At 52.6% G+C, this 25,061-nt stretch overlaps 1 protein-coding gene across 1 annotated transcript in view; it reads right to left on the bottom strand.

Annotated features, from left to right (window-relative positions):
• Positions 1–25,061, bottom strand: part of LOC137637037 (uncharacterized) — a 66,404-nt gene that overhangs the window by 3,687 nt on the left and 37,656 nt on the right. Inside the window, exon 4 of the mRNA XM_068369347.1 lies at positions 18,286–18,460. Within this exon, the coding sequence (XP_068225448.1) occupies positions 18,286–18,460 (175 nt within the window). The remainder of the gene's footprint in view (positions 1–18,285; positions 18,461–25,061) is intronic.

The following is a 25,061-nucleotide window of genomic DNA, read 5'->3' as shown; positions in this document are numbered from 1 at the left end:
GGTGCTGTGCACAGATTGTCGGAGAGCATGTTCTTCCAGTCTGGAATGAAGCGGGCTGATAGTAGTACCGAAAGGACTTTGGCCCATCTTAGTGTTTATACTATTAGATGGGAAAAGGCTACAAGCCAGCTCCTACTTGCTTGTCGATGTGAGTCTCTATGTGGTGTGCGGTGTGTCGTCCATCACATCACTGAGTGGTCTGTTAGGAACCGATGAGGCTGCTGAAGGACCGGAAAGTTGGCCTTCATCTCTTAAGAGATTTAAGTGAAGGTACCTTCGGGCTCTGTCCAGAGGGCTGAGGTCGTGTGGTGCAGCACTATAGTCCCTCCTTTCTTCTTTTTCCAACTCCAGTCTCCTGGAATGGATGTCGTTCTCGTTTCGAGAAGGTTTTTGTGGAGATTGGTGTTTAGAATCATTCCCAGATACACCAGTCTCCTGGGAGGGAAGTAGGGAAGAATTCCATGGGTTTACCCTGAACACTGGATCTTGGTAAAAAAGACTTCAGAAGTTCCAGTGCTAATGCAAGGTTGCCACTGAGTCTGCTAAGGTCAGTCAGTCGTCCCGAGAGAGCGGAGACAGAAGCCGACCATACCACTTGACCCATTCTGCTGAGGCCGTCGGCCAGGACGTTTCTCTTCCCTGGAATGAATCTGGCCGAGATCTTGATCTGCTCCATTTCGGCCAATTCCAGGAACTCCGTGAGGTCGCACAACTTCTTCGATTTTAGCCCTCCTTGCTTCTTTATGTAGGCCCCCACCGTGGCGTTGTCGCACATCAGTGCCACGGTGTTTCCACGGAGCGTCAAAACGAACTCTAGGCACGCCCTTTGCACTGCCATCATTTCCAGTACGTTGATGTGCAGGTTCTTCTCTTCAGCTACCAACCTTCCTCTTGTTGTGCTGTCGAGGAGATGAGCACCCCTACCCTCCTTGGATGCGTCCATGAACAGGAGCCTCTCCGGAGGGTCGGCTGCGAAGGGCATCCCCTTGAGGGTGTTCGACCTGTTATACCACCACTCGAGGACCTCCTTCGTCTCCGGGGACATCGGGACCCCCTTGTGCGGGGATTCTCTCTGGTTCCAGGCCTCCTTCAGGTTCCATTGTACTCCCCTGAGTTTGAATCTCCCCTGTGGGACTAGCTTCTCTAATGACACGAGGTGGCCTATCAGCCTCTGCCAGTCCCTGGCTCTCCTGCGCTGATCCGACAGGAAGGGCTGTAGTATCTGGTCCAAGTTGTCCAGTCTCTCCGCGGAAGGGAAGGCTCTTGCCAACCGGGAGTCCAGGACCATCCCGAGGTAGGTCATCCTGGTGGAGGGTATCAGTTGGTGGTGATACCCAGTACGTTGCAGAACTGCAGGAGCTTCGCACCTTGGTCCCTCAGTACTTCCCGAGGCTGAAAGCAACAACCAGTCGCCCAGGTACCGAATCTGGCGGATGCCTTGTTCATGTGCACAGGCTGAGACTGTTGCGAAGATCCTCGTGAAGACCTGAGGGGCTGTGGACAGACCGTAGCAGAGGGTCTTGAACTGTAACGTTTGGGTACCCCATTTTACCCTTAGGTACTTCCTGCTGGATGGGTGGACAGGGATCTGGAAGTATGCGTCCTTGAGGTCTATGGACATTATGAAGTCTCCTTCCCTCAAGGCCACTAGGACCGACTTCGGAGTGTCCATCTTGAAGTCGGTCTTGCACACGAACCTGTTGAGGGCTGAGAGGTCTATGACTGGTCTCCAGCCCCCTGTCGCTTTCTTAACCAGGAAGAGTCTGCTATAGAACCCTGGACCTGAGTTCTTGACTGGTCCCATTGCCCCTTTCGCCAACATTGCAGAGACCTCTTCTTGTAGGGCCGTCCTTCTCAAGGGGTCTTTCGGTGCCAACCATTCCGCCTGTAGATCTGGTACCAGAGGTGGGGGATCCACCAGGAAGGGCAACCTGTACCCTTCTTTCAGGACTGTCACGGTCCACGGGTCCAATCCGTGGTCTTGCCATGCTTGCCAAGAATGTTTGAGGCATCCCACAACCTGAGGCTTCGGCAGGAGTAGGGGCCTCTCTCCCTATCTCCTTCGAGAGGCGCGGCCCGACCGACCTCTTCTGACGGGCGAATAGGAGGGCCTGAAGGCTGACTGCGCAGCCGACATTCCTCTACGGGAGGGCTGCGAAGGTTGCTGCCAGGATGTAGTAGGGGCGTCTCTCCTGGGCTGGTTAGGTGAGGCGCGAGGGGGGAGAGGGACGTCGGAGGGTGTCCTTCTATGGGCTGGTCTTCTCGCTGGAGGGGGTCTGGGTTCTCCCGCATCCTTTAGTTTCCTCACCCTCTCCACTGTCTCTTCCACCTCCTTGAGGGGGAACACTGAGTCGTCCCACAGTGGAAGGTTCCTCAGGGACCTCGCTTCTCTGTCAGGGAGCCGCCTTACTAGTTTGCTGAGCAGTGTCCTTTTTCCTCAGTATCCAGTTGGCGGCCTGTGCTATGGATTAATAGGAAAGGAACTTCAGGGCCTTACCTCCCGAGCTAATCAGCTCCTTCAGCAAGGCCTGATTCTACGGGATTGTGAGGTCGTGCGAGGACTGGAACCCTACCAGCGTGGAGGCCCACCAATCCAGCCACGATGACACGTGAACCAAGTCCTTGCCCAGCTCCTCCATCATTGAAGTCTCCGCCGGGGAGAAACAAACCGGGGCAGTGGTAGCCCTCTCCTCTGCTGCTCCTTGTCCCAAGATGGCGACTGCTGGTTCCACCACACAGGGCCCCGCGTGGTGTCCTTCCGGGAGGTAGAACCGGCTCTATGTCCTCAGGCCCTGGAGAAGTCTAGAGGCGCTCTGGCTCTTGGGAGCTTCCGCATGGTTGGCCACGATCTTGTTAACGTGCGCCAATCCCAGCTTCACATCCTCAGCCAAAGGGAGGGCTAGCGAGGGCCTCTGTTGTACAGGCGCATCCACCAGCCTGCTGAGGCTCGAGAGCCAGACTTCGTCAGTAGAGGGCTCAGGTTCGTCCAGCCTATGGTGACGCCTGATAAGGCCTATCACCCTCTTGTATGCTAAAACTTCCGCTGGCGAACCTTCTTCCCCGTCCTCTACATTCCCCGTTGGGCGCCCCAGTTCTCGTGACGGAGGACCTCCGACGGGGGGAGTCGTACGTGGAGGAGGCATCTTCCTGGAGTGGTCCAGTCTCCTCGCTTCAGACAGTAGGACGGGCATCGCCGCTGGAACGGAGGACTCCATCCTGTATTTATCCCTTCTTCCGGCGGACCAGGGGTCTGCGGGCTTGCCCGTCGAGGAAAGGAGTTTCTCTCCCTCCGGACGATGCATTGTAGATCTTAAGGCCGGGATGCGGCTGCCAGACGGAAGGGGCGACTCTCTCTGCTAGGCGGATGGAGTCGGAACCTTCGCGGACTTATGCTTGTCCCTCGGTGCCTAATGAGACAAGTCCTTCCGTCGGTCATACTTGCTGTTGGAGACAAAACCTACCGGTGAGTGGGACCTAGGGCGCCATCCCGAGGTGCCCGGGACTGCTGTAACCCCTAGGAGTTGGCTACGGGGGATGGAGACCCACACCCATTCTTCCTCCGGCGAAACGCTTCTCCTGAATTTCCTTCTGGGGGATCTAGAACGCCTACTCACGTGGCGAGACCTTGAACGGGAACATAAGCGAGATCGCCTCCTGCGGGACCTATCTCACCGTCTCCTATGGTCCCTCGGGGCTCCGTCTTCCGATGAGTGGGAGTAGGCCTCGACCGAGGAGCCCGAAGACCTGTAAGACCTCGCTGAAGGGCCTGATTCATGCCTCGTTGCTGGTGGTTCTACATGGTGTTCGGTCGGTGACGAAGGCTCCAGGAAGACAGACAGGAACGTAGCTGAAGGCGTTGGAGGGGAGCGGGGGAGCTCCTCGCTGGGGAACCAGGTCTCAAACTCCTCTTCCATCCTCAGGGGAGATCTGAAGGGCGTCTTCGGAGGCGCCCACACGAGGGTGTCTGACGGCGGCGATTCCTCCTTCTCGGCGGCACCCTCGGCTGCTGACGCACCTGAAAAACCTTCCCAAGAGGCGGGAGAAGAGACTGCAGCAGTTTTACTCCACAATGGATCGTCCGACGAGACGGGACCTGCTTTCAACAGGGCTCCGTCCCCCGAACACACACCCGCCCCTCCATCAGGCCCCCCACTTGCCTGGATCGAAGACACAATCCCACTGTCAAGTAAATCAGACTCCTGGGGAAGGACCACAGGCCGCTTCCCCGCAACAGACTTACCTCGACCCCTACACTGGGTAGGGGAAGACGGCAGAGAGACACTGTCCGACGGGACGCCGGGCGAAGCGAGAGGCGAAGAGACGTTGGGCTCCCTAGGAGAACGTCGAGAGGCCTTCTTCTTGGTGCCGTATCGCACCCACTGCACCTCATTCCAGGACTCGCACTCCAGACACGTGGCTGTAGGGGAACACACACTGCCCCTACACGAAGAACACAAGGAGTGCGGGTCAACTTCGGGCTTAGAGAGGAAAGCGCCACACAATTTGCCGGCCATGGGCCCAGGCTAACGACGGGGATGCTCCATAACGCACTAGTAAGACACCGCGAGACACAGGAACACAGAGGGAAAAGGATAGGGAAGAACACAAAGGGACCACGTGGGGACCGCGTGAGACACAAAGGGGTCGGGGACACAAAGGGTCGCACTGGGTTAAGAGAGAGCGTCTGGATGTTAACACCGACGCGACCAAAAATTCACTGGAGATCGAGACCTGAGCAAGCATGCTCTCTGACCCTGGGTCGTCTCTGAGCGCGTATCACTCTGCCAGAGATTACCCCGCATAGAAAACAGGAGTAGGGTAAACTACACAAAATTCTGGTTGGATGGGAGGAGATCCCAGATACTCCTAAAAAAGTAGTTCGAGGTAAGTACTCCGTGTTGGAACAAAGCGTGGTTTGTATTCCAGTTACGGAACAAATATGTATTTGAACATAAAACATTTCATGGGTAAAATTGTGTCCCACTCACAGCACTACGGAATTATCTCATGAGCTGTGCACATTAAATCCTGGGCTATAACTAGGCGCATGTATGTATGGTGGGCTTTCCTACTTACAAACACATTTCAAGTGTAGATTTATTTCTAAATTATTTTACAGTACATTATTAGTTATTAGAATGACTGATTGATTGATTTTAGATTTTAGGTTTTCTGGCATCCTGACGTCTAAGGTCATTGACACCGATATTGTTTATTGTAATTAATAATATAAGAATACTGAATTAAAACCATAAAAGCAAAGATGTCATTTTTAAAGTTGAATATCTTTCAGAAGACCTGCTTCTGAAATAAAGCTAAAAATGAGTATGCGTAGCATGCAAAATAATTAAAGCAAATATTATCAATAAAACAACTAACAATTATCAAAAGGACATGATTGATGGTGCTTAAGGAGTGTGACTGACATCCTCTGACTTTGAATTCTAAAAACAGTATTGGTTATTTCAATGCTCACATGATGTTCACATACATGCCTACCCTCCTCCCCACTGACTAGTGACTTGTGATAAAGATTACTTTTGACTTCAGTATTAATATCAGCCACTAGTGTCTCAATACTGTACAAGAGGCCTAAGCCTATTTAAAGGAAACAAATGACAAATTCGTAGATAATTTGTATTTTTCCTAACTATACAAACCTTAGCTATTTACATGGGGTAATTACTTCGGCGTAGCTGAGTGACGAGCCATTAAAATTTTAACGAGGGTTTACTACCCCACCGCTAGTTAGCGGGGGGTAGGGAGGGTAGGGAGGGGTAGCTTGCTACCCCTCCCCCCCCACCACCACCACACACACACACACACTAGTGAGTGCTTCACTTAGCTTAGAGGTAGGACTTATCCCGGGGGACAGGGCTGGCGGGCAAATATGTGTAAATAGCTAAGGTTTGTATAGTTAGGAAAAATACAAATTATCTACGAATTTGTCATTTGTTCCGTAACTAAAATACAAACCACGCTATTTACATGGGGTGACTCAACCCTTAGGAAGGGAGGTAAGTCCCTGCCATACTGGCTTTGGCTTTGCCCGGGGACTCCATATTCGAGTGTGTAAGTACTCAAGAAATAAGGAGTCCCTGCGCCTCGCTAGCATTGCTGTGTAACTGCTGCGGCCTACATAAGCTGTGTGTGAAGGTGAGAAGTGTGACTCGTCCTAGGAAGTTGACCTGGAGTTCTTCAGATGGAATTCTAGGCTAGGACTCTCCCAATACCACCTCGTCAGGGTATGGGTACATGACAGTATTAACTTTATACTAGGAACACAAGGAAGCATGGTTTACCTGCAGTGGTTTGAGGTCAGCTATGCAGAGAACCCAGGATGCTGCTTTCCCCAAGAGAGGGGAGGATGAAGAAAATAATAAGGGCCAGACAGATCTTTTCATTCACGCAGACTAAAACCGGGTAACAATGCCCTCAACCTTCTGCTACTTGTCCATTAAGGAGCCTGAGGTTAGACCAGCTGTTGTGCAGTCACCACAGGGCCGATAGAGAACGTATCGAGCCTCCTGTGTGTCACGTCTTGCAGGTAGTAAGCCGTGAAGGTGGTCTGACGCTTCCACACCCCAGCTTGCAGGACCTGCGTCACTGAATAATTTTTCTTGAAGGCCAGGGACGTAGCTATGCCCCTGACATCATGCGCTCTAGGGCGACGTGAAGGAGAAGGGTCAGGATTCAAGGCCAGGTGTATTACCTTGCGAATCCAGGCCGATATAGTATTCCTGGTGACCCTCCTCTTCATTTTCCCAGTGCTCACGAACAAGGCTTGCACCTGGGGACGAACTGCAGCTGTTCTTTTAAGATACAACCTCAGACTCCTCACTAGGCACAGTAGGAGATGGTCTGGGTCATCTGTTACAGAACGAAGACTCGAAACCTGGAAAGAGTCGAACCTAGGGTCCGGCAGTCCCGGATTCTGAGTCATGGCAACATACTCAGGGACGAATCTGAACGTTACCTCCCCACATCCCCTTGAATGGGCGATGTCGTACGAGAGACCACGCTAGCAGGAAAACCGTCTTCCAGGTAAGGTGGCGATCTGAAGCCTGGCGTAATGGTTCGTAGGGAGGTCTCTTCAGAGACCTGAGAACTCGAACCACGTTCCATGGAGGTGGTCTCACTTCCGATTGAGGGCAGGTAAGTTCATAACTTCGTATGAGAAGGGAAAGTTCCAGCAAGGAAGAAATGTCCACTCCTTTAAGCCTGAAGGCTAGACTTAAGGCTGAGCGATACCCTTTCACTGCCGAGACTGAAAGGCGCATTTCCTCCCGTAAATACACGAGGAACTCAGCTATTGCTGGAATAGTTGCATCGAGTGGAGAGATACCCCTTCCACGACACCAACCACAGAAGACTCGCCACTTCGCCTGGTAGACCCCTGCGGATGACTTGCGCAGGTGTCCAGACATCCTGTTCGCAACTTGTTGCGAAAATCCCCTCTCAGTGAGGAGATGCTGGACAGTCTCCAGGCGTGAAGTCGAAGCGAAGCTACGGCTTTGAGGAAGATGTTGGCGTGTGGTTGTTTGAGTAGCTCGTGACGTGGAGGGAGTTCTCGCGGAGCCTCCGTGAGGAGTTGCAGAAGGTCCGGGAACCATTCTGCGTGATGCCATAGCGGAGCTATGAGGGTCATTGATAGATTAACCGATATTCTTGTTGAGCACCCTCCTCATCAGACAGAACGGGGGAAAGGCGTACAAATCGATGTTGTCCCACCGTTGTTGGAAGGCATCCTGCCTGAGAGCCTTGGGGTCCGGGACTGGGGAGCAGTACAGCGGGAGCTTGAAGTTCAATGCTGTAGCGAACAGATCCACTGTCGGGGAACCCCACAAAGTCAGGACTTTGTTGGCTACTTGAGGATCCAAAGACCACTTGGTACTCACTATCTGCGTCGCTCTGCTCAGACTGTCGGCGAGCACATTCCTTCTGCCTGGAATGAAGCGAGCCGCTAGTGTGATCGAGTGGACTTCGGACCATCTCAGAATCTCTACTGCAAGATGGGATAGCTGTTCTGAAAAGGTACCTCCCTGCTTGTTGATATAAGCCACCACCGAGGTGTTGTCGCTCATCACCACCACAGAGTGGCCCACCAGGACTTGGTGAAACTTCTGAAGTGCCAGGAACACGGCCTTCATTTCTAGCAGGTTTATGTGAAGGTACTTTTCTGATTCTGACCACAGGCCTGAGGTCCTGTGGTTCAGAATGTGGGCTCCCCACCCTTTCTTTGATGCGTCCGAGAACAACATCATATCCGGGGGAAGGACGAGAAGATCCACTCTCTTTCGTAGGTTCTCGTCTGCCACCCACCACTGGAGGTCTGTCTGTTCCGCATGACCCACAGGGACCAAAGTGTCCGGGGAATCGTGTCCTTGATTCCACCGGGACTTGAGTCGCCACTGGAGAGATCTCATTCTGAGGCGACCGTTGGGAACGAGACGGGCCAGGGAGGAGAGGTGGCCGAGGAGACGTAACCACGTTTGGGCTGGAAGTTCTTCTCGATTGAGGAAAGGCCTCGCGACCTTCCTCAGCCTTGCTATCCTGTCGTCTGATGGGAAGGCTTTGTGGAGATTGGTGTCTATGACCATGCCTAGATATACCAGTTTCTGAGAGGGCTCCAGAGAGGACTTCTCGAGATTTACCATGATCCCTAGATCTTGGCAAAGTTCGAGAATCTTGTCTCAGTGACGAAGAAGGGTTGCCTCTTAGTCCGCTAGGATCAACCAGTCGTCCAGATAACGAAGGAGACGTATGCCGATCCTGTGAGCCCACGATGATATCAGGGTGAACACTCTGGTGAACACCTGAGTGGGCTGTGGAGAGACCGAAACACAGCACCTTGAACTGGTAGATCTTGTCATCTAGGCAAAATCTTAAGTACTTCCTTGAAGACGGATGGACTGGGATCTGGAAGTACGCGTCCTTCAGGTCCAGTGTACACATGAAGTCTTGTGGTCTCACTGCAAATCTGCCGTCTCCATACCGAACGGAGTCTGTTTGACAAACCCGTTCAGGGTTGAGAGGTCGATGACTGGTCTCCTGCCTCCAGATGCCTTCTTTACAAGAAAGAGTCGACTGTAGAAGCCTGGGGACCCGTCCACTACCTCTTGGAGAGCGTCAAACTTCAACATGGTCTGGACTTCTGCCCGGAGGGCCTGCCCCCTTACTGATCCCATAGTAAGGGAGCACAATGACACTGGATTCACTGTCAGGGGAGGCAGAGAAGCTGTGAACGAGACGCGATAACCCTGACCGATTACGGGAATCGTCCAGGTATCTACCCTGAGTTGCTGCCACCTTGTCGCGCAACTTTGTAGGCATCCCCCCACTGGTGGACATGCAGGGGGACTGCCAATCCTAGCGTCTACGGCCTCGGCCGTTTCCTCTAGGGTTCTTACCTCCCCTGGAGGACTTTTTGCTCCTTCTGCTCTTGGCAGGAAAGGGCTTAGACACCTTCGGCTTTGCTGCTGTCGTCGTCTTTGTCCTTAGCTGGACGGGGCTGTTGGGCTGCTGGAGGTTTGTAGGGCCTCGATGTCAGGGCCCTATGGATGAGGGAATCCTGGTTGGACTTCCTCCACCTCTCAGCGGTTAGCTCCACGTCCTTAGGCTCAAACAAACTCTTACCGAGCACGGAAGTGTCTGAGCCTGCTAACATCCGAACTGGGGACCTTCTGGTGGAATCTCTCAGCCACTGCGTCCCGTCGTTTGAAAATCGTATTGGCCCACAAGCTCGAGACTTGGTGGGCCAGAAACTCGATGGTCCGCGTGCCTGAGAGCAAGAATGTCTCCAGTGCCTTCCTGGTGCTTTCTTTGGACAGGTCTTCAGACCGCACCACGATGCCCAGAGACCCCAGCCAGATGTCAAGCCACGAAGTTGCCTGCATGGCACACTTCGCCACCTTCTCCTGGCTTAAGATCTCCGTAGCTGAATAGGACACGTGCCGGTTGGAGAGTCTCTCTAGAGGGACTCCCCCGGTGAGTTCTTCCACGGAGTGATGAACTGGAAGACCCAAACAAGTCTCCTCAAGGATCTCAAAATACCTCCTCTGATGGACTCGACAAGGAGGGAGGAGCTTGTTACCAGCGCTGGATCTACTGGAGGAGGCAAGCTCCGAGAGCTGGCCCTTGACCTTGTCTCTGGCACTCTTCATCCCTTGTGACCAGGGCAAAGCTGCACTGGCCCTAGAGGGTTTCTGGGTGCCGTAGACTCGGTCCAAGACCGTGTCCTTACCCTCACGAGGAGGAATCTCTGGGTCTGGAATCCCGTTGAGGTTCCTCATGAGGGTCAGAACTTGCCAGAACGCGTGTTCTGACTCTTGGTGCTCTTCTCCTGAAGGACTGGCAGCAAATTCTCCTGTCCCCAGTGGCTCTTCCTGGGGGGACTCGTGGACATCCTCCGAAGGTCTAGCTGGCTCCTGTCTGATCCTTGCCGACGACTTGGGAATCGTCTTAGAGTCCTTCGGTTCCCTCCTGGGAGGGATACAGGACTCGAGTAACGATGGGTGCAGGCTCTTTTCCACCCCTGATCGAGAAGACTTCTCAGGGAGAGGCAGAGTTTCCCCCATTGGTGCGATGGGGGAACGGTCCGGCTCGTCCGACTCTCCTGAAGATGGGTACTGTAATCCTCATCCGCAGGGGGGAGGGAGAGAAAGTCTGGGGGGGAGAAGGATCCTTGCGCAAGGATCTGCGAGGAGACAGGATAGCCCTCGGAGGTGTCTCCATGGAGGGGACTCCTCTCTTCCTCTTCAGGGGGGAGGCAGCCGCCACTGATTTGTGACCCAAGTTAAAGAGCGCAGGCTTCATAGCCTGCATAAGAGCTCTGACCAGTGTCCCAAACCAGGGCTGCTGGCAGACAGTCGCGCTGTCAGACACTCCCTCTGGAGGAAAGGGGATCGTTCGATCCCTTGGAGGAGTCGACAAACGAGGGTTCGCCTGAAGAGAAGCTGAAGTGAGAGAGTCCTTAGACCTGTCTGGGAACCGTCCCTCCTCCGGCGAGTGCGCTGTTCTGCGCTTGCGGGGAGGGGAACAAGATGATGACCTATCAGCCTGATGACGATCGCGTTGGAGGTCGCGCGATGGGCCCTTTCCTGGGTCGCGCGCGAAAGGATCGTGCGAGGGCGCGTAGGCGATGGCACGGGCGCGTGGGCGCGATGGCGTGCAGGAGATGGCGCGGGCGCGCGTAGGAGATGGCGAGGGTGTGTGGCACGCAGGAGCTGGATCGTGAAGAGGCGTTGAAGGCTGGATGTGAGGGCGCGCAGTAACCTGATGCGGTACTGTCGGGCGCGAGTGAGCAGTAGCGCGTGGGCGCGTATCTGGAAGTACTGGGCGAGGGCGCGAGTGAGCAGCCTCGTGATAGCGCGAGGGTGGGTCTGCGCGTTGTCGCGCAGGTGAGCGCTGAGCCGTCTGAGCAGGTATGTTAACCTGAGGAGACCGTGTGCGCGCTGGGCGCGCAGGAGATCGTGGGCGCGCATCAGGATGTGGGTGCGCAGGTGTGCGCTGCTGTGATGGGCGCGCAGGTGTGCGCTGCTGTGATGGGCACGCAGGGCACGCGATCGGATTAGGGCGCACAGGTGTGTGCTGTTGAGTTGCATGGGGCGCCTTGAGAGCAACTGGAACCTGGTGCGCAACTGGACCATCGCACGCGACTGGAGGAGCGCGTGCAGGATTGCGCAGTCTGGAAGGAGAGTCCAGGGGTACCTGTGAGCGCCTGTGCGCTAACTTAGGCACCTCCTGGACTGCGCGCTGAGATGTAGAAGCGCGCTGGCGTGTTGGCGAGCGCGTGTGCGCTGTATCAGGAACTGCGCGCGATGGGCGTGCCTCGCGCCTAACTCCAGAAGGGCGCTGCGAGTCTAGAGGTACCTGTGAGCGCCTGTGCACTAACCTAGGTGCCTCTTGGACTGTGCGCGACGTGGCAGGAACCGGAGGGCGCTTGGGCGCAGGTGAGCGCTGGCGCGCTAGATCAGGAACTGCTGGTGGGTGCCGGGGCGCAGTAGGATGTGGGCACGCAGGGGAACCCTGGCGCGTAACAGGAACAGGAGCGCGCAGGTGAGCGCTGTGGCGCTAAGTCTGGAACGGCAGCAGCAGCATGAGGGCGCGCAAGTTTAACCTGGCGCTTAAGGGTATGAGGCGCAGATTTGCGTTCAAGTCCCTTATGCCCCGAAGGAACTGGTGCCTGCACAATGGCAGGTTCAGGTGGCGCGTAAAGCGCATCAGCATCCTCAAAAGGTGACGGCAGGTCAGCAGGGAGACTGGTTACAGGGTCCCGAAGGACGACCTTCCTCCGAAGGGGATCGCGAACGATCTCCGGAGAGGTCTAAGGTGGTAGCTAGCAGGATCGACGAACGGCGAGTCGTCTCCTCCGCAGAGGACTGTGGGGATGACGAGTCGAAGAGGCGCCTCCCAACTCCCTTGTGAGGTGAAGGAAGACTTCTACAGGGGTTTGACTAGACCCACCAGATGCCTCCGTCACAACAACGTCAACAACAGACAGAGGATCTATCCCTGCTGTAGTTGGCGATTGATTGACAGCTGCACCTAGTTTGATCATGTCAAACAGGGCTTCCCTGGAGGGCGAACCCTGCAGCCCCAAGGAAGCCCAAAGCCCATTCCAGTACCTCTGTGAACCATTCTCTTGAGGGACAAAAGGGGGCCACTAGAGTCATTCTGGTCCCTTCGTGTACAACAAACTTTTGTAACACTTTGTAAAGGATCTTGAACGGGTTGAAAAGCGTACACGTCCAGATTGGTCCAATCTAACAGGAAAGCATCTATGTGGACTGCTTTGAGATCTGGCACTGGGGAGCAAGAAGTCTCTAGCCTCTTTGTCTTCAAGGTCTATGCACGGGCGACCCCAAAGTTGCCACAGATTCTTGCAGACTTCTTGATGGAGTGTCCATTCTGTGGACAGAATCTGACCTCTCCTGTTAAGGCTGTCTACCATCACGTTCTTCTCCCCTTGAATGAACTTTGTAATCAGGACTATATTCCTTTCCTTTGCCCAGAAGAGGAGATTCCTCGCAGTTTCGTAAAGGGACATCGAGTGGGTTCCGGCTTGCTTGGCAATGTAAGCCAATGCTGTGGTGTTGTTGGCATTGACCTGCACCACTTTGTTCAGAACTGACCCTTCGAAGCTTCTTAGGGCCAACAGGACTGCCAACAGTTCTTTTTGGTTGATATGGAAGTTCTTCTGAACCTCTGTCCACAACCCCAAAACTTCCAATTTGCCCAGTGTTGCTCCCCACACTGAGGCCGAGGCGTCGGAACACAACACAAGGTCTGGGTTCTTCTGTTCTAAGGGGTAACCTTCTTGGAACCTGTCCGGATTGTTCCACCACTGAAGGCAACTTCTTATGGATTCCGTAATTGGAATGCACATCGTCTCTAGATCCTTCTCCTTGTTCCAATGATGATTGAGGTGGAATTGGAGAGGACGAAGATTCAGCCTTCATAGAGAGACAAACTGTTCCAACGAGGAGAGGGTTCCCAACAGAAATCATCCACTTCCTCGCAGAACACTTCTTCTTCTTTAGAAAGGAATGCAGTTTCAAGATGGCTTCTTCCGTCATTAATGGAGACGGAAAAGCCCGAAAAACCCGACTCTGAATCACCATCCCCAAATAAAGTATCTCTTGTGATGGTGTCAGGAGAGACTTGTCCTTGTTGACAAGAAGACCCAATTCTTTTGTTAGACTCAAAGTTGTCTGGAGATCCTTCAGGCAGTGATCGTATGAGTGAGCTCTGAGAAGCCAATCGTCGAGATACAAGGAGGCTCTGATGCCTCGAGTGGAGAATTCTTGCTACATTGAGCATTAGTTTCGTAAATATTTGAGGGGTGGTGCTGAGGCCGAAACACAGAGCTCAAAATTGAAACACTTCCCCCTTGAAGACGAACCTCAGATAATGCATGAAGCTCGGATGAATGGGGATGTGAAAGTAAGCATCCTGGAGTTCTAATGAGACCATCTAGTTGCCCTTTCTTACTGCTGCAAGAACTGACTTTGAAGTCTCCATAGAGAACTTCGTCTTCTGGACAAACATGTTTAGTGCACTTACGTCCAGGACTGGACGCCATCCCCCCCCCCCCCCCCCCCCCCGAGTTCTTGGGAACCAGGAACAGGCAGATGTAAAAGCCTGGTGATCGCAAATCCCGCACCCTCTCTATGGCCCCCTTCTTCAATAAGAGAGACACTTGAAGTTGTAACGCTTGCCTCTTTGACTCCTCTCTGTATCTGGGAGAGATCTACTGGAGCTAAAACCAAAGGTGGTTTCCCTATAAAAGGGATTTTGTAACCCTCCTTCAGATGATGTACTGACCAAAGGTCTGCTCCCCTCTCCTCCCATGCTCGCCAGAAGTTGTGTAGTCTGGCTCCTACTGCCTGAAGGCGAAAGCAGTCAGACTCTGCTTTGCCCTGTTCTGAACCCTCTCTTCTTTGCTCTCCTTCCATCGGGCCTGGAGCTACCCCTGCTGGAAGTCTTCCCTCGAAAGGGCTGAGAAAACTTAGGAAATGGTGTTTCTCCCTTTGGTTTGCAGCTAGAGAAGGAAGTTGGTAGGACCTTTTTTGCCGTCTTTGAGACCAGATCTTGGGTGGCCTTCTGAGTTAATGCAGATGAAATCTATCTAATTTCTTGTGGAAAAAGAGAGAAAGACAGAAGAGCATATAACACTTCAGATTTCTGAAAGGGAGTAACCCCAAGAGACATAGACGAACACATCTGAGCTCTTTTCTTAAGGATCCCTGCTGAAATGAGTGCTGCCAGCTCATTAGATCCGTCCTGTAACGCCTTTTCCGTACAGGACATGATGTGGATTAAACTAGTAGTATCACCCTCTTTAAGAGCAGAAACTTTCTTGCCCAAGGCTCCCAGAGTTCAATCGAGGAAGTTGAAAACCTCGAAGGCTCTAAAGACGCCTTTGAGAAGATGCTCTAACTCCGAGGTAAACCAGAAAAACCTGGTCTTCCTCATGGCCGACCGACGAGGAGCGACTACAAGACTTGAGAAATCCCCCTGGGCAGAGGCAGGAACTCCCAAGGCGAGAACTTCTCCCGTCTCGTACCAGATACTAGATCTAGATGCTAGTTTAGCCGGAGGAAACGCGAAGGCCGCCTTTCCTTGGTCTCATTTGGACTCCATCCAGTTTCCCATCATCCTTAGAGCTCTCTTTGAGGACCGTGACAGAACCATTTTGGTAAAAAGAGACTTCCTCGACGACTTCCGAAGCGTGAATTCTGAGGGTGGCGAACGTGGAGCAACGGGCACAAAAGATTTTGGAAACTCATCGTTAAAAACTTTCATGAGTTTCTTGAGATCCACTGAAGGATGAAACGACTTAGAATCTTCTCCTTCTGATAACTCCTCAAACAATTCAGCAGGGGAAAGGTGATCGTCAATGTCTTCCTCTGACAAAGCCCAGACGGGAGTAACGACGTTGCGTTTATCAGGATCCATTTCAAGAAGGTCCTGACTTCTGGCGTCAAGAGACCCCGAATCATCATGTCTGTCGCTTTGTTGATCTAACGCTTGACGCTCGGCGAAACGCTCGCGATCAAAGCAATTGGAACTAAAGTGTTCTTGATCATGACATCTGATATGACTAGTGTCATCGCTAAGTCTGAGGCTCTCATTCTCAAAGTCATGTCTCACTTCTTGACTACGGGCAACACAAAAAGCTGTTCGCCGCTCGGTGTCACGTTCTATATAAAGCTCGACGTCGCGTCCTGTCTGACACTCGGCGCTGCGTACCACTTGACGCTGCGTACCGCTTGACGCTCGACGTCGTGTCTGGCTGCTTGCCGCACGACGTCTCGTCCTGAAGGACGCTCGATATCGCGTCTTGTTTGACGTCCTGCTTTGTAGGACACTCGACGTCACATCTAGCTGGACGCTCGACGTCACGTTTTGCTGGACGTTCGAGATCACGTCCTGAATGACGTTCAACGTCATGCTTAGAAGGCCGCTCGACACCTCGTTCTGTAGAACGCTCGACGTCACGTCTAGCTGGACACTCGACGTCACTCTTTGCTGAACGCTCGAGATCACGCACTACATCTAGTAGGACGCTCGGCGCCTTGCTCTGTAGGACGCTGGACGTCACGTATGGCTGTACGCTTAATGTCACCTTTAGCTGGATGTTCAGGATCACGTCCTAGAGGACATTCAACGTCACGTTGAGAAGAATGCTCGGCGCCTCGCTCTGATGGACGCTCGACGCAGTTGGACGCTTGACGCTCAATGTCACGTCTGGCTGCTTGACGCCTGGCGTCACGTTGGGTTGCCTGACATTCGAGAACAAGATTATGTCCACTTTCCTCATGAGGAACAGTATCATGACATTTAACAGGCGAGATGAAAAGACGTTAGTTGTCAAGAAACTCTTGACTAACAGCTTTACACCGCTTGGCGTCCAGAAGAAAAGCTTCCTGACGTTCAGGATCCAGGCCTGCTACTCTTTTACTGTCTGTAGCTTGGTAACTCTGCATGAATGAAGAGAGCCTCTGTTGCATCTCTTGTAGCATATTAAAGTTCGGGCCAACTCGTTAAGATACAGGGGACGTCACGTCTATCACAAGATCGCTCTCCACACCGCTCAAAGAGCGCTCAGAGCGTCCAGATGGTGATAACCAGTCTGACGGCGGAGGGGGAGCATGAACCGAGGTCATGCCCGGTTCAGACAACTGACCAGCAACTGAAAGATTCTTGACAGAATCCGACTTCCCTGCAGGACGTTTAGCAGGCGAGCTCTCAACAGAAGAAGGAAACCGCTCTGGACTGCTCCTATGGCTACAACCAGGAGCTTGCGGTGTCATAATAGGACGCTGGTTGACTTTATCTAATTTCCTCTCTAGAGGTCTGGAAGCTTGACGCCAGCCTCTTTTAGGTACTGCGTCATCCAAGGATGACGAAACAACTTTAACCTCACCTTTCCTATGGTGAGGGCGAACGTCCTGTGAAACGTCAACAGGTACGCTCGAGGGGACTTCTGCTCGGTAGCTAAAGCCTCTCGTTTCCTTTCGCCGTTCGACATTCCTTATCCCAGAGGTTGGGGAGCTTGGAAGAGGTCTAAGACTAGGAGAACAACAGGCCCGAGCACGCGCACCCTCCACTTCACTAACTAAATTCACTGCACTTCTAGCAGTGTCACATTTTAACTGCTTCACATCGGACATTAGTTGCGTTCTGTCCGCCGCGAGCAATTCAACCTTTTTGCCCAGAGCTTGAATAGCCACCATCAAATCCTTAAGCGTAGGCTCATTAGCAGTAACAATAGTGGGATCAGAAACTACCACTACAGGGGAAGGATTAGGTTCGGTGACACGGGAAGAGGAAAAGTCTCTGGAAGAACGAGAAGAACTTCGTCTCAACCTATCTCTTTCTAGTTTACGCAAATAGCAATCAAACTCAAGCCACTCACTTTCAGATAAAATAATGCACTCGTCACAACGATCACCCAACTCACATACTTTACCTCTGCATTTAACACAGAGCGAATGGGGATCAATTGAGGCCTCAGCCAACCGGGTCTTACACCCATTCTAAAAGTTATAGGGGGGTGGCCATTTTGAATACTTATAAGAGAAATCAACAAGCAAGGGTCAAAATATCAAAATCCAAAAGTAATTCAAGAATATCCAAAAGAAAATCCAAACAAGCGAGAGTCAAAACCAAATTATTGTACATCACCAAAGTAAACATCAATAAAACAGGTAAATAGCGAATAGAATATCCAACAGGGAAGGTCTGAGGAATCATGGAATGGTTCCACGTACCTCACTGGAGGGCGCGCAGGTGGTACACCTGGCTATCTAATCGGCGATTGGCACGATTTTTTAATTTTCTGCCGTGACGTCGGGGACGTAAGCTATACATATAACTACCGGGTAAGTTATATGTTTAAAAATAAAAAATTCTAAGGTATACTACACAAAACTCTGGTCGGTAGAGAGGAGATTACAGGTAACTCCTAAGAAAGTAGTTCGAGGTAAGTATTTGTGTTGGAACAAATAAAAAATTCTATCATCAAGTTTCCATTTTTTCTGGGCCATTATGCAGTCAAAGTTGAAGTAAGCATAGCATTTTTAATCAACCTAGGACAATATTCAATATAAATACAGTATATACAAGCCCCTATCTTTTTACAGTTGTAATGCCAGATACAGTAAATGTACCATGCATTGTAGTATGAGTAAAAATTCAGTTTTTTTTTTCACTGGGTTAGTACATGCAAATAAAAACCACACATAAATGGTCATACAAAGGAACCTTAATTCTACATACCACTCTCCTGGTCAATAGCTTCTGGTTCGTACTGCTGGAGAAAACTTTTGTGAAGTTTTGATATGTTAACATCAGGTCCTTGGTTTTTGTCAGTCTTAATAAAATCGCTGCCGTTTGGACCAGACAACATCTTCAAAATATGATGTTTAATTAATGTTATCAACTCGGGCGTTACCTGTAAAAGCACATATAACAATTAGCTAAGGCCTCTGTAACTGTATATGAATTTAGCAGACGTGGTTTAATAACCCACAATTAGGTCCACTTCGTGAATCGAACCTCATGTAAAAGAAAATTATTTATCTCCGGAAAGGCTTCAAATATCAAAAATTTTAAGTAATTTTTATTTTTCCTAACATACTTACCGAGAACTACTTTCTTAGGAGTTACCTGTAATCTCCTCTCTACCGACCAGAGTTTTGTGTAGGATACCCTAAAACCCGTTTTCTATGGAGGGCTATCTCGGGCGTAAGAAAACGTGCCCCGAGGGTAGCTTTTGCGCTAGGTCGAGGTCCGCCTGGGTCGTGAGCGTCAGTAAGTTCTTCGGATGTTGCACAATACTCGCAAGGGCAGAGAGGCACCCGGGGAAGGAAGGGAGGGCCATTACCCGAAAGTAGTTCTCGGTAAGTATGTTAGGAAAAATAAAAATTACTTAAAATTTTTGATTTGTTCCAACACGAATACTTACCTCGAACTACTTTCTTAGGAGACTTACACTTTAGGAGGCGGGAGTGCCTTTCTGACTTTCAGACACAGTAAGCGGAAGCCAAGAGGACTAGGTATAAACAAAACATACTAGGAAAACGGACGATAGGGTAACTACACAAAGAGGTCACGTTAGTGTCTAAGTACTCATCCTTTGAAAAACTTCTTCTGATGTTGAATCCAGTAACGTAGTTGAGGAGAAACGTGTTATCCAATGGTTACAAGAGGGTTATCTCCGATAAGGATAGGGAAAAACAGGGAATAGGGTGAAAGGGAACGAACCTGTGTCTCCCGGTTTGCTATCCACGAATGAGCCTGGGGCTTTTACCGTTAAACCACTTGGAGAGCGGAGATGACTGTTCCAATGGAGAACCCGTCTAAGGACTTCCTCGAGTAGTCCTTGAGGTAATGGGCAGTAAAGGTTGACTGGTTAGACCAGGTACCTGCTCGAAGGATCTGACCCACTGCCATGTTTTTCTCAAAGGCTAAGGACGTACTCAGACCCCTGATGTCATGGGGTTTGGGGACGCCTGGCAAGGCCAGAGCTTCTTCCCTGTAGGCCCTGGCAATAACTTGTCTCAACCAGAAGGAAATGGTGTTCTTGGATACCTGTTTCTTAGTAACACCCGTGGAGACGAAAAGGCTCTTGATGCCTGGCCGGAGATGAGCCGTCCTTTCAAGGTATTTTCTAATGGCACAGACCGGGCATAATTTCAAATCCTCAGCCTTCCCCGTCCTAGGGATGGCTGGCAGAGAGAAACCTTCGAATTTAGGATCCCAGACAGCTGGATTCTGGGTCTTTGCCACAAAAGAGGGAACGAACTTGAAAGATATTTCCTTCCACCCCTTCGAATGAGAGACGTCATAAGACAGCCCATGGATCTCCCCTACTCTTTTAGCGGAAGCCAAGGCTAGCAAAAAGACTGTCTTGAGAGTGAGATCCCTGTCTACGATATCTTTCATAGGTTCGAAGGGGGGGCCACTTAACATCTTCAGGACCCTAGCTAAGTCCCACTGAGGTACCCTAACTGCCTGTGGGGGGCAGGACTGCTCGAAGCTCCTGACAAGCATCGAGATGTGCCTAGAGGAACCCAGGTCGATGCCCTTCAGGAGGAAGACTTGACCCAAGGCGGCTCGTACTCCTTTTATGGCTGGGATTGACATTCCTATTTTGTCCCTGAGATATACCAGAAAATCCGCTGTCTGGGACCGAGGCTTTGAGGGGTTTAATGTGCCTCGAAGCGCACCACTTCGTGAAGGAGGCCCACTTAGCTTGGTAGACCGCTGCCGACGACCTTCTCAGGTATAGTGACATCCTCTTAGCAGTAGCTGATGAATACCCCTCCTTCCTCAGGAGTCGCTCGATAGTCTCCAGGCGTGAAGACGTAGAGACTGTGGGTTGTCGTGAAATCTGAGAAAATGCGGTTGTTGTAGAAGGTCTGCCCTGTCGGGGAGTGGCCACGGAGGTTGACTCGCCAGGTCTTTAGGTCTTTTAGGTCTGCGAACCACTCTCCCTCCGGCCACCAGGGCGCTACCAAAGTCATCCTTAAGTTCTGGGCAGTCCTTACTCTGTTGAGTACTTGCCTCTGTTGAGTACGTCTAGGTTGTCCCACCTGTGCTGAAAGGCATCCTCCAAGACTGCCTTCGGGTCTGAGACAGGAGAACAATACACGGGAAGTTGCGCGTTCAGTTTGGTTGCAAAGAGGTCCAACACCGGGGAACCCCAACGTTGGATGATGAGCTTGGCTACTTCTGGAAGGAGGGACCATTCTGTCCCTACTATTTGACCCATCCTGCTGAGACCGTCGGCCAGCACGTTCTTTTTCCCGGGGATGAACCTTGCTAATAACACAACCTGGTTCGTTTCTGCCCAATCTAGAATCTCTAGGGCGAGATCGCACAATTCCCTTGACTTCAAACCTCCTTATTTCTTTATGTACGCTACCACTGTGGCGTTTTCGCACATCAACGCCACAGTGTTTCCCCTTAGTAGATCTACGAAGTATAGGTAAGCTTTCTGGACTGCCTTCAACTCTAGGACATTGATGTGTAGGCTCTTTTCCCCGTCCATCCAGGTTCCTCTCGCTGTCTCGTCGAGGAGATGGGCTCCCCATCCCTGGTTGGAGGCGTCTGTGAACAGAAGTAACTCGGGAGGGTCGTTCGCGAAGGGCATCCCCTTGAGCGAGTTCGATCGGCAATGCCACCATTCCAGGGAGGGCATTGTGTTTGGTAGGACTGGGATTAGTTCTTGTTGCGAGTCCAGTTGGCACCAGAGGTTCTTCAGGTTCCATTGGACGGCTCTGAGTCTGATTCTCCCCTGGGGAACCAGTTTCTCCAACGACACCAGATGCCCTATTAGTCTTTGCCAGTCCTTCGCTCTCCTGGGTTGCCCCGACAGGAACGGACGAAGGATCTCCCTCAGATTGCTTATTCTGTCTTCCGAAGGAAATGCTTTTCCCAGAAGGGTATCTAGTGTCATCCCCAAATAGGTCATTCTGGTGGAGGGGGATAGGTTCGAATTTTCCGGGTTGATCACGATACCCAGATCCTTGCAAAACTGGAGAAGTTTCATCCCTTGCTCTTTCAAGACATCCTTCTAGGAGGAAAGAAGCAACCAGTCGTCCAGGTACCGGATGAGGCGAATGCCTCGTTCGTGAGCCCACACTGAGACTGTCGTGAAGACTCTCGTGAATACCTGGGGCGCTGTTGACAATCTGAAGCAAAGGGTTTTGAATTGCAGGATCTGGGTACCCCATTTCACCCGGAGAAACTTTCGACTCGAGTGGTGGACCGGAATTTGGAAGTAAGCGTCCTTGAGGTCTATGGTCATCATGTAATCTTTCTCCCTCAAGGACAGCATGACTGACTTCGGGGTGTCCATTTTGAAGTCTGTCTTCCTTATGAATTTGTTGAGGGCCGACAGATCTATAACCGGCCTCCACCCCCCTGTCGCTTTTTCCACCAGGAACAGAAGACTGTAGAAACCTGGTCCTGGGTGTAGGATCTCCTCCATGGCGCCCTTCTCCAACATGGTGGACACCTCCTCTTGAAGGGCGGCTCTCTTCAACGGATCCCTGGGAACCAGCCACTCCGACCGGATGGCCGGATTTAGAGGGGGGGGTTCTGCTAAGAACGGTAGCCTGTAGCCCTCCTTCAGTACGGACACTGTCCAGGGCTCTGCTCCGTGAGCTTTCCATGCTTGCCAATATAGTCTGAGGCATCCCCCAACCTGAGGCTTGGGCAGGGATAGGGGGCCTCTCACTCTATCTCCTCCTGGAGGAGCGGCCTGAACGGCCTCTCCTGGAGGAAGAATAACCTGTTCTAAAGGAGGCTGAAGCTGCTGGGGCTCCTCTACGGGGGGGCTGAGGCACTGAGGCCCAGGAGGAAGAAGGAGCTTCTCGCTTCGTCATGCTAGGAGAGGCCTGAGACGTCGCGGCACTGTCTGGGACTGACCTCTTGTAGGGCGGTCTCCTTACTGGCGTAGGCCTGGGCGTGTTTAAATCTTTCCTTTTGGACACTTTCTCCATGATCGTTTCCAAGTCCTTTAAGGGGAACAAGGAGTCACCCCACAAAGGAAGGCTCCTCATGGCCCGCGCCTCTCTGTCTGGGACCTTTCGGGACACCTTCGGCAGGAAGGTGTCTCTCTTGTCAATTCGCGGTCAGGGCGAGGGACTGGTAAGTCAGGAACTTAAGAGTCTTGCCCCCGGAGGTGATAAGTTCCCTCAGGAGGCTTTGCTGTTCCGGGTCTGTGGGGTCAAAGGTAGCTTGCACACCTACTAAGGTGGAAGCCCACCAGTCTAGCCAAGAGGAGACGTGTACCAGGTCCCTAGACATTTCCTCCATCATCGCAGCCTCCGATGGAGAAAAACAGACTGGGGCTGAAGAGGCTCTGTCTTCCGAGACGCCCTGCCCCAGAATGTCGAGAGAAGGTTCTACTTTGCAGGCTCCCGGCCGTCGTCCTTCTGGTACATAGACCTTGCTCTGCGTTCTGAGCCCCTGGAGTAACTTAGAAGAGCTCTGAGTCTTGGGGGCTTCGGCATTACCTGCCACCACTCTATCCACGTGCTCCTGTCCCAGGACGAGATCCCGGGCTACAGGAAGAGCCAGGGAAGTTTTTGGCTGGGCAGGGGCCTGCATCAGCCGGATAAGGCTGGACCTCCAATAGTCCTCGTCGGTAGCTGCCGGTTCTTCAATCTTGTGATGCCTCCTGATTAGGCCAATCACTCTTCTATAGGCCGAGTCCTCCGTCAGGGAACCCTCTCTACCGTCGGCCGAAGCTTCGGCTTGAGCCCGGGGAGCCGTGTCACTGGGCACCCCCACCGGGCGCCTTGGTCCTGGCACAACAGGAACTCCCCTGCATGGGTACTGGTCCTCCCAGGCGGAGGTCTCCGCACCAGGGGCGGGGGTTAGGACAGGCAACGCCGAACCGGCGAGGACTAGTGTCCAATCAAGTTCCCTGGAGGACGAGGACGCGGCTCCCGTGGGCTGACCCGACAGCGGGAACAGTTCCTTAAAGTCCGAGGGCCGCACCAGCTGGGCTGGTTCGGCCAGGCTGCCCGTAAGAAAGCGCGGTTCCCCCCGCTGGGCGGGGTGAACCGGCGGCTTCGCGGTCTTACGCCTTCCTGCCGAGTCCTTCTCGCGTTTCTCCCTGCGAGGGTCATAACTCTGCTTGGAGGCTGGTCTCCTTGGCGAGAACTCCCTGGACCGCCGGTCCGGGGAACACTGTATCTCCGACTCACGGGGTACGAAAACCCAATCGCCATCGGGTGACCTACTCCTCCTGTGTTTCCTTCGTGGAGAACGGGAGCGCCTCCTGCTGTACCTGGAACGTGATCTTGAGTGGGAACGCCTGCTCCTGGACCGCTCCCTCCGACGCCGATGTCTCCTTCTGGCTTCTTCTCCCGGCAGAAAGACTCCTCCGGAGAGCCCGACGTCACTGTACCAACCGTACGGCGGGCGGGAGCGGGGACCGCGGGGGACTTCGCAACTCGTTGTGTACCCGAGGTAGAGGGTTGCAGGAAGGCTTCAGGGACTTCCGTGAGAGGGGTTGGAAACGAGGGTTGGCGCCCAACACTAGGGAACCAGGAATCCAGGCCCTCTTCCATCCGCATAGGGGACCTACCTGGTGTCTTAGGAAGCTTCCAACCGAAGGCATCACTCCCTGCGGAACCTAACTTACCCTGGTTGTCGCCGCCTGCTGAAGAACCTGAAACACAGGCCCACGAAGGGGGCGAAGACACAGAAACAACATTGCTACCCCACAAGGGGTCATCGGAGGAAACGTGCCCCCCAAGCACAAGGGCCGAGTCTCCAGAGCTCCCTGACACAGCACTACCGGGCTCCTCACTAGCCCGAGAAGGCCCCGCAACCCCCACTTCACATTCACCAGACTCCTGGGGAAGAACGCTCGGTTCTTTCCCCACGATGGACTTACCTCGTCCCCTACTCTGGGTAGGGGAAGGAGAGACAGAAGCCCCGTCGGACCGTTCACTGAGCGACGGTAGCGGCGAAGAAACACTAGCTCTCCTGGGTGAACGCTTCGACGCTTTCTTCTTCTTCGTGCCGTAACGCACCCACTGAATATTACTCCAACCAACACACTCGAGGCACGTATCCGAAGGCGAACAAACTTTGCCCCTACAGGAAGAGCAAAGGGAGTGAGGGTCCACTTCAGGCTTGGAGAGGAACGCTCCACACGATTTTCAGGCTCTAGGCCCAGGACAACGGCGGATCTGCTCCATAACGCACAAACACGAGACACAGGAACGCAGGGAATCAAAGGAATACACTTGGGAAGCACAAGGAAGGGTAGTGAACACACAGGAACACAAGGGATGAGCACAAGTTACCACGCGGTAAACACGTGGGACACACGCGGCGCACACAAAGGGTCGAGAGAGAACGAGAGCGACGTGGTGACACGTCGCGACCAGAGAACTTACTGACGGTCACGACCCAGGCGGACCTCGACCTAGCGCAAAAGCTACCCTCGGGGCACGTTCTCTTACGCCCGAGATAGCCCTCCATAGAAAACGGGTTTTAGGGTATCCTACACAAAATTCTGGTCGGTA

Source organism: Palaemon carinicauda, unplaced genomic scaffold, assembly GCF_036898095.1.
Source record: "Palaemon carinicauda isolate YSFRI2023 unplaced genomic scaffold, ASM3689809v2 scaffold50, whole genome shotgun sequence".
NCBI classification, from domain to species: domain Eukaryota; kingdom Metazoa; phylum Arthropoda; class Malacostraca; order Decapoda; family Palaemonidae; genus Palaemon; species Palaemon carinicauda.
Note: the sequence above shows the minus strand (reverse complement) of the source record. Positions and strands in the feature narration are given on the sequence as shown.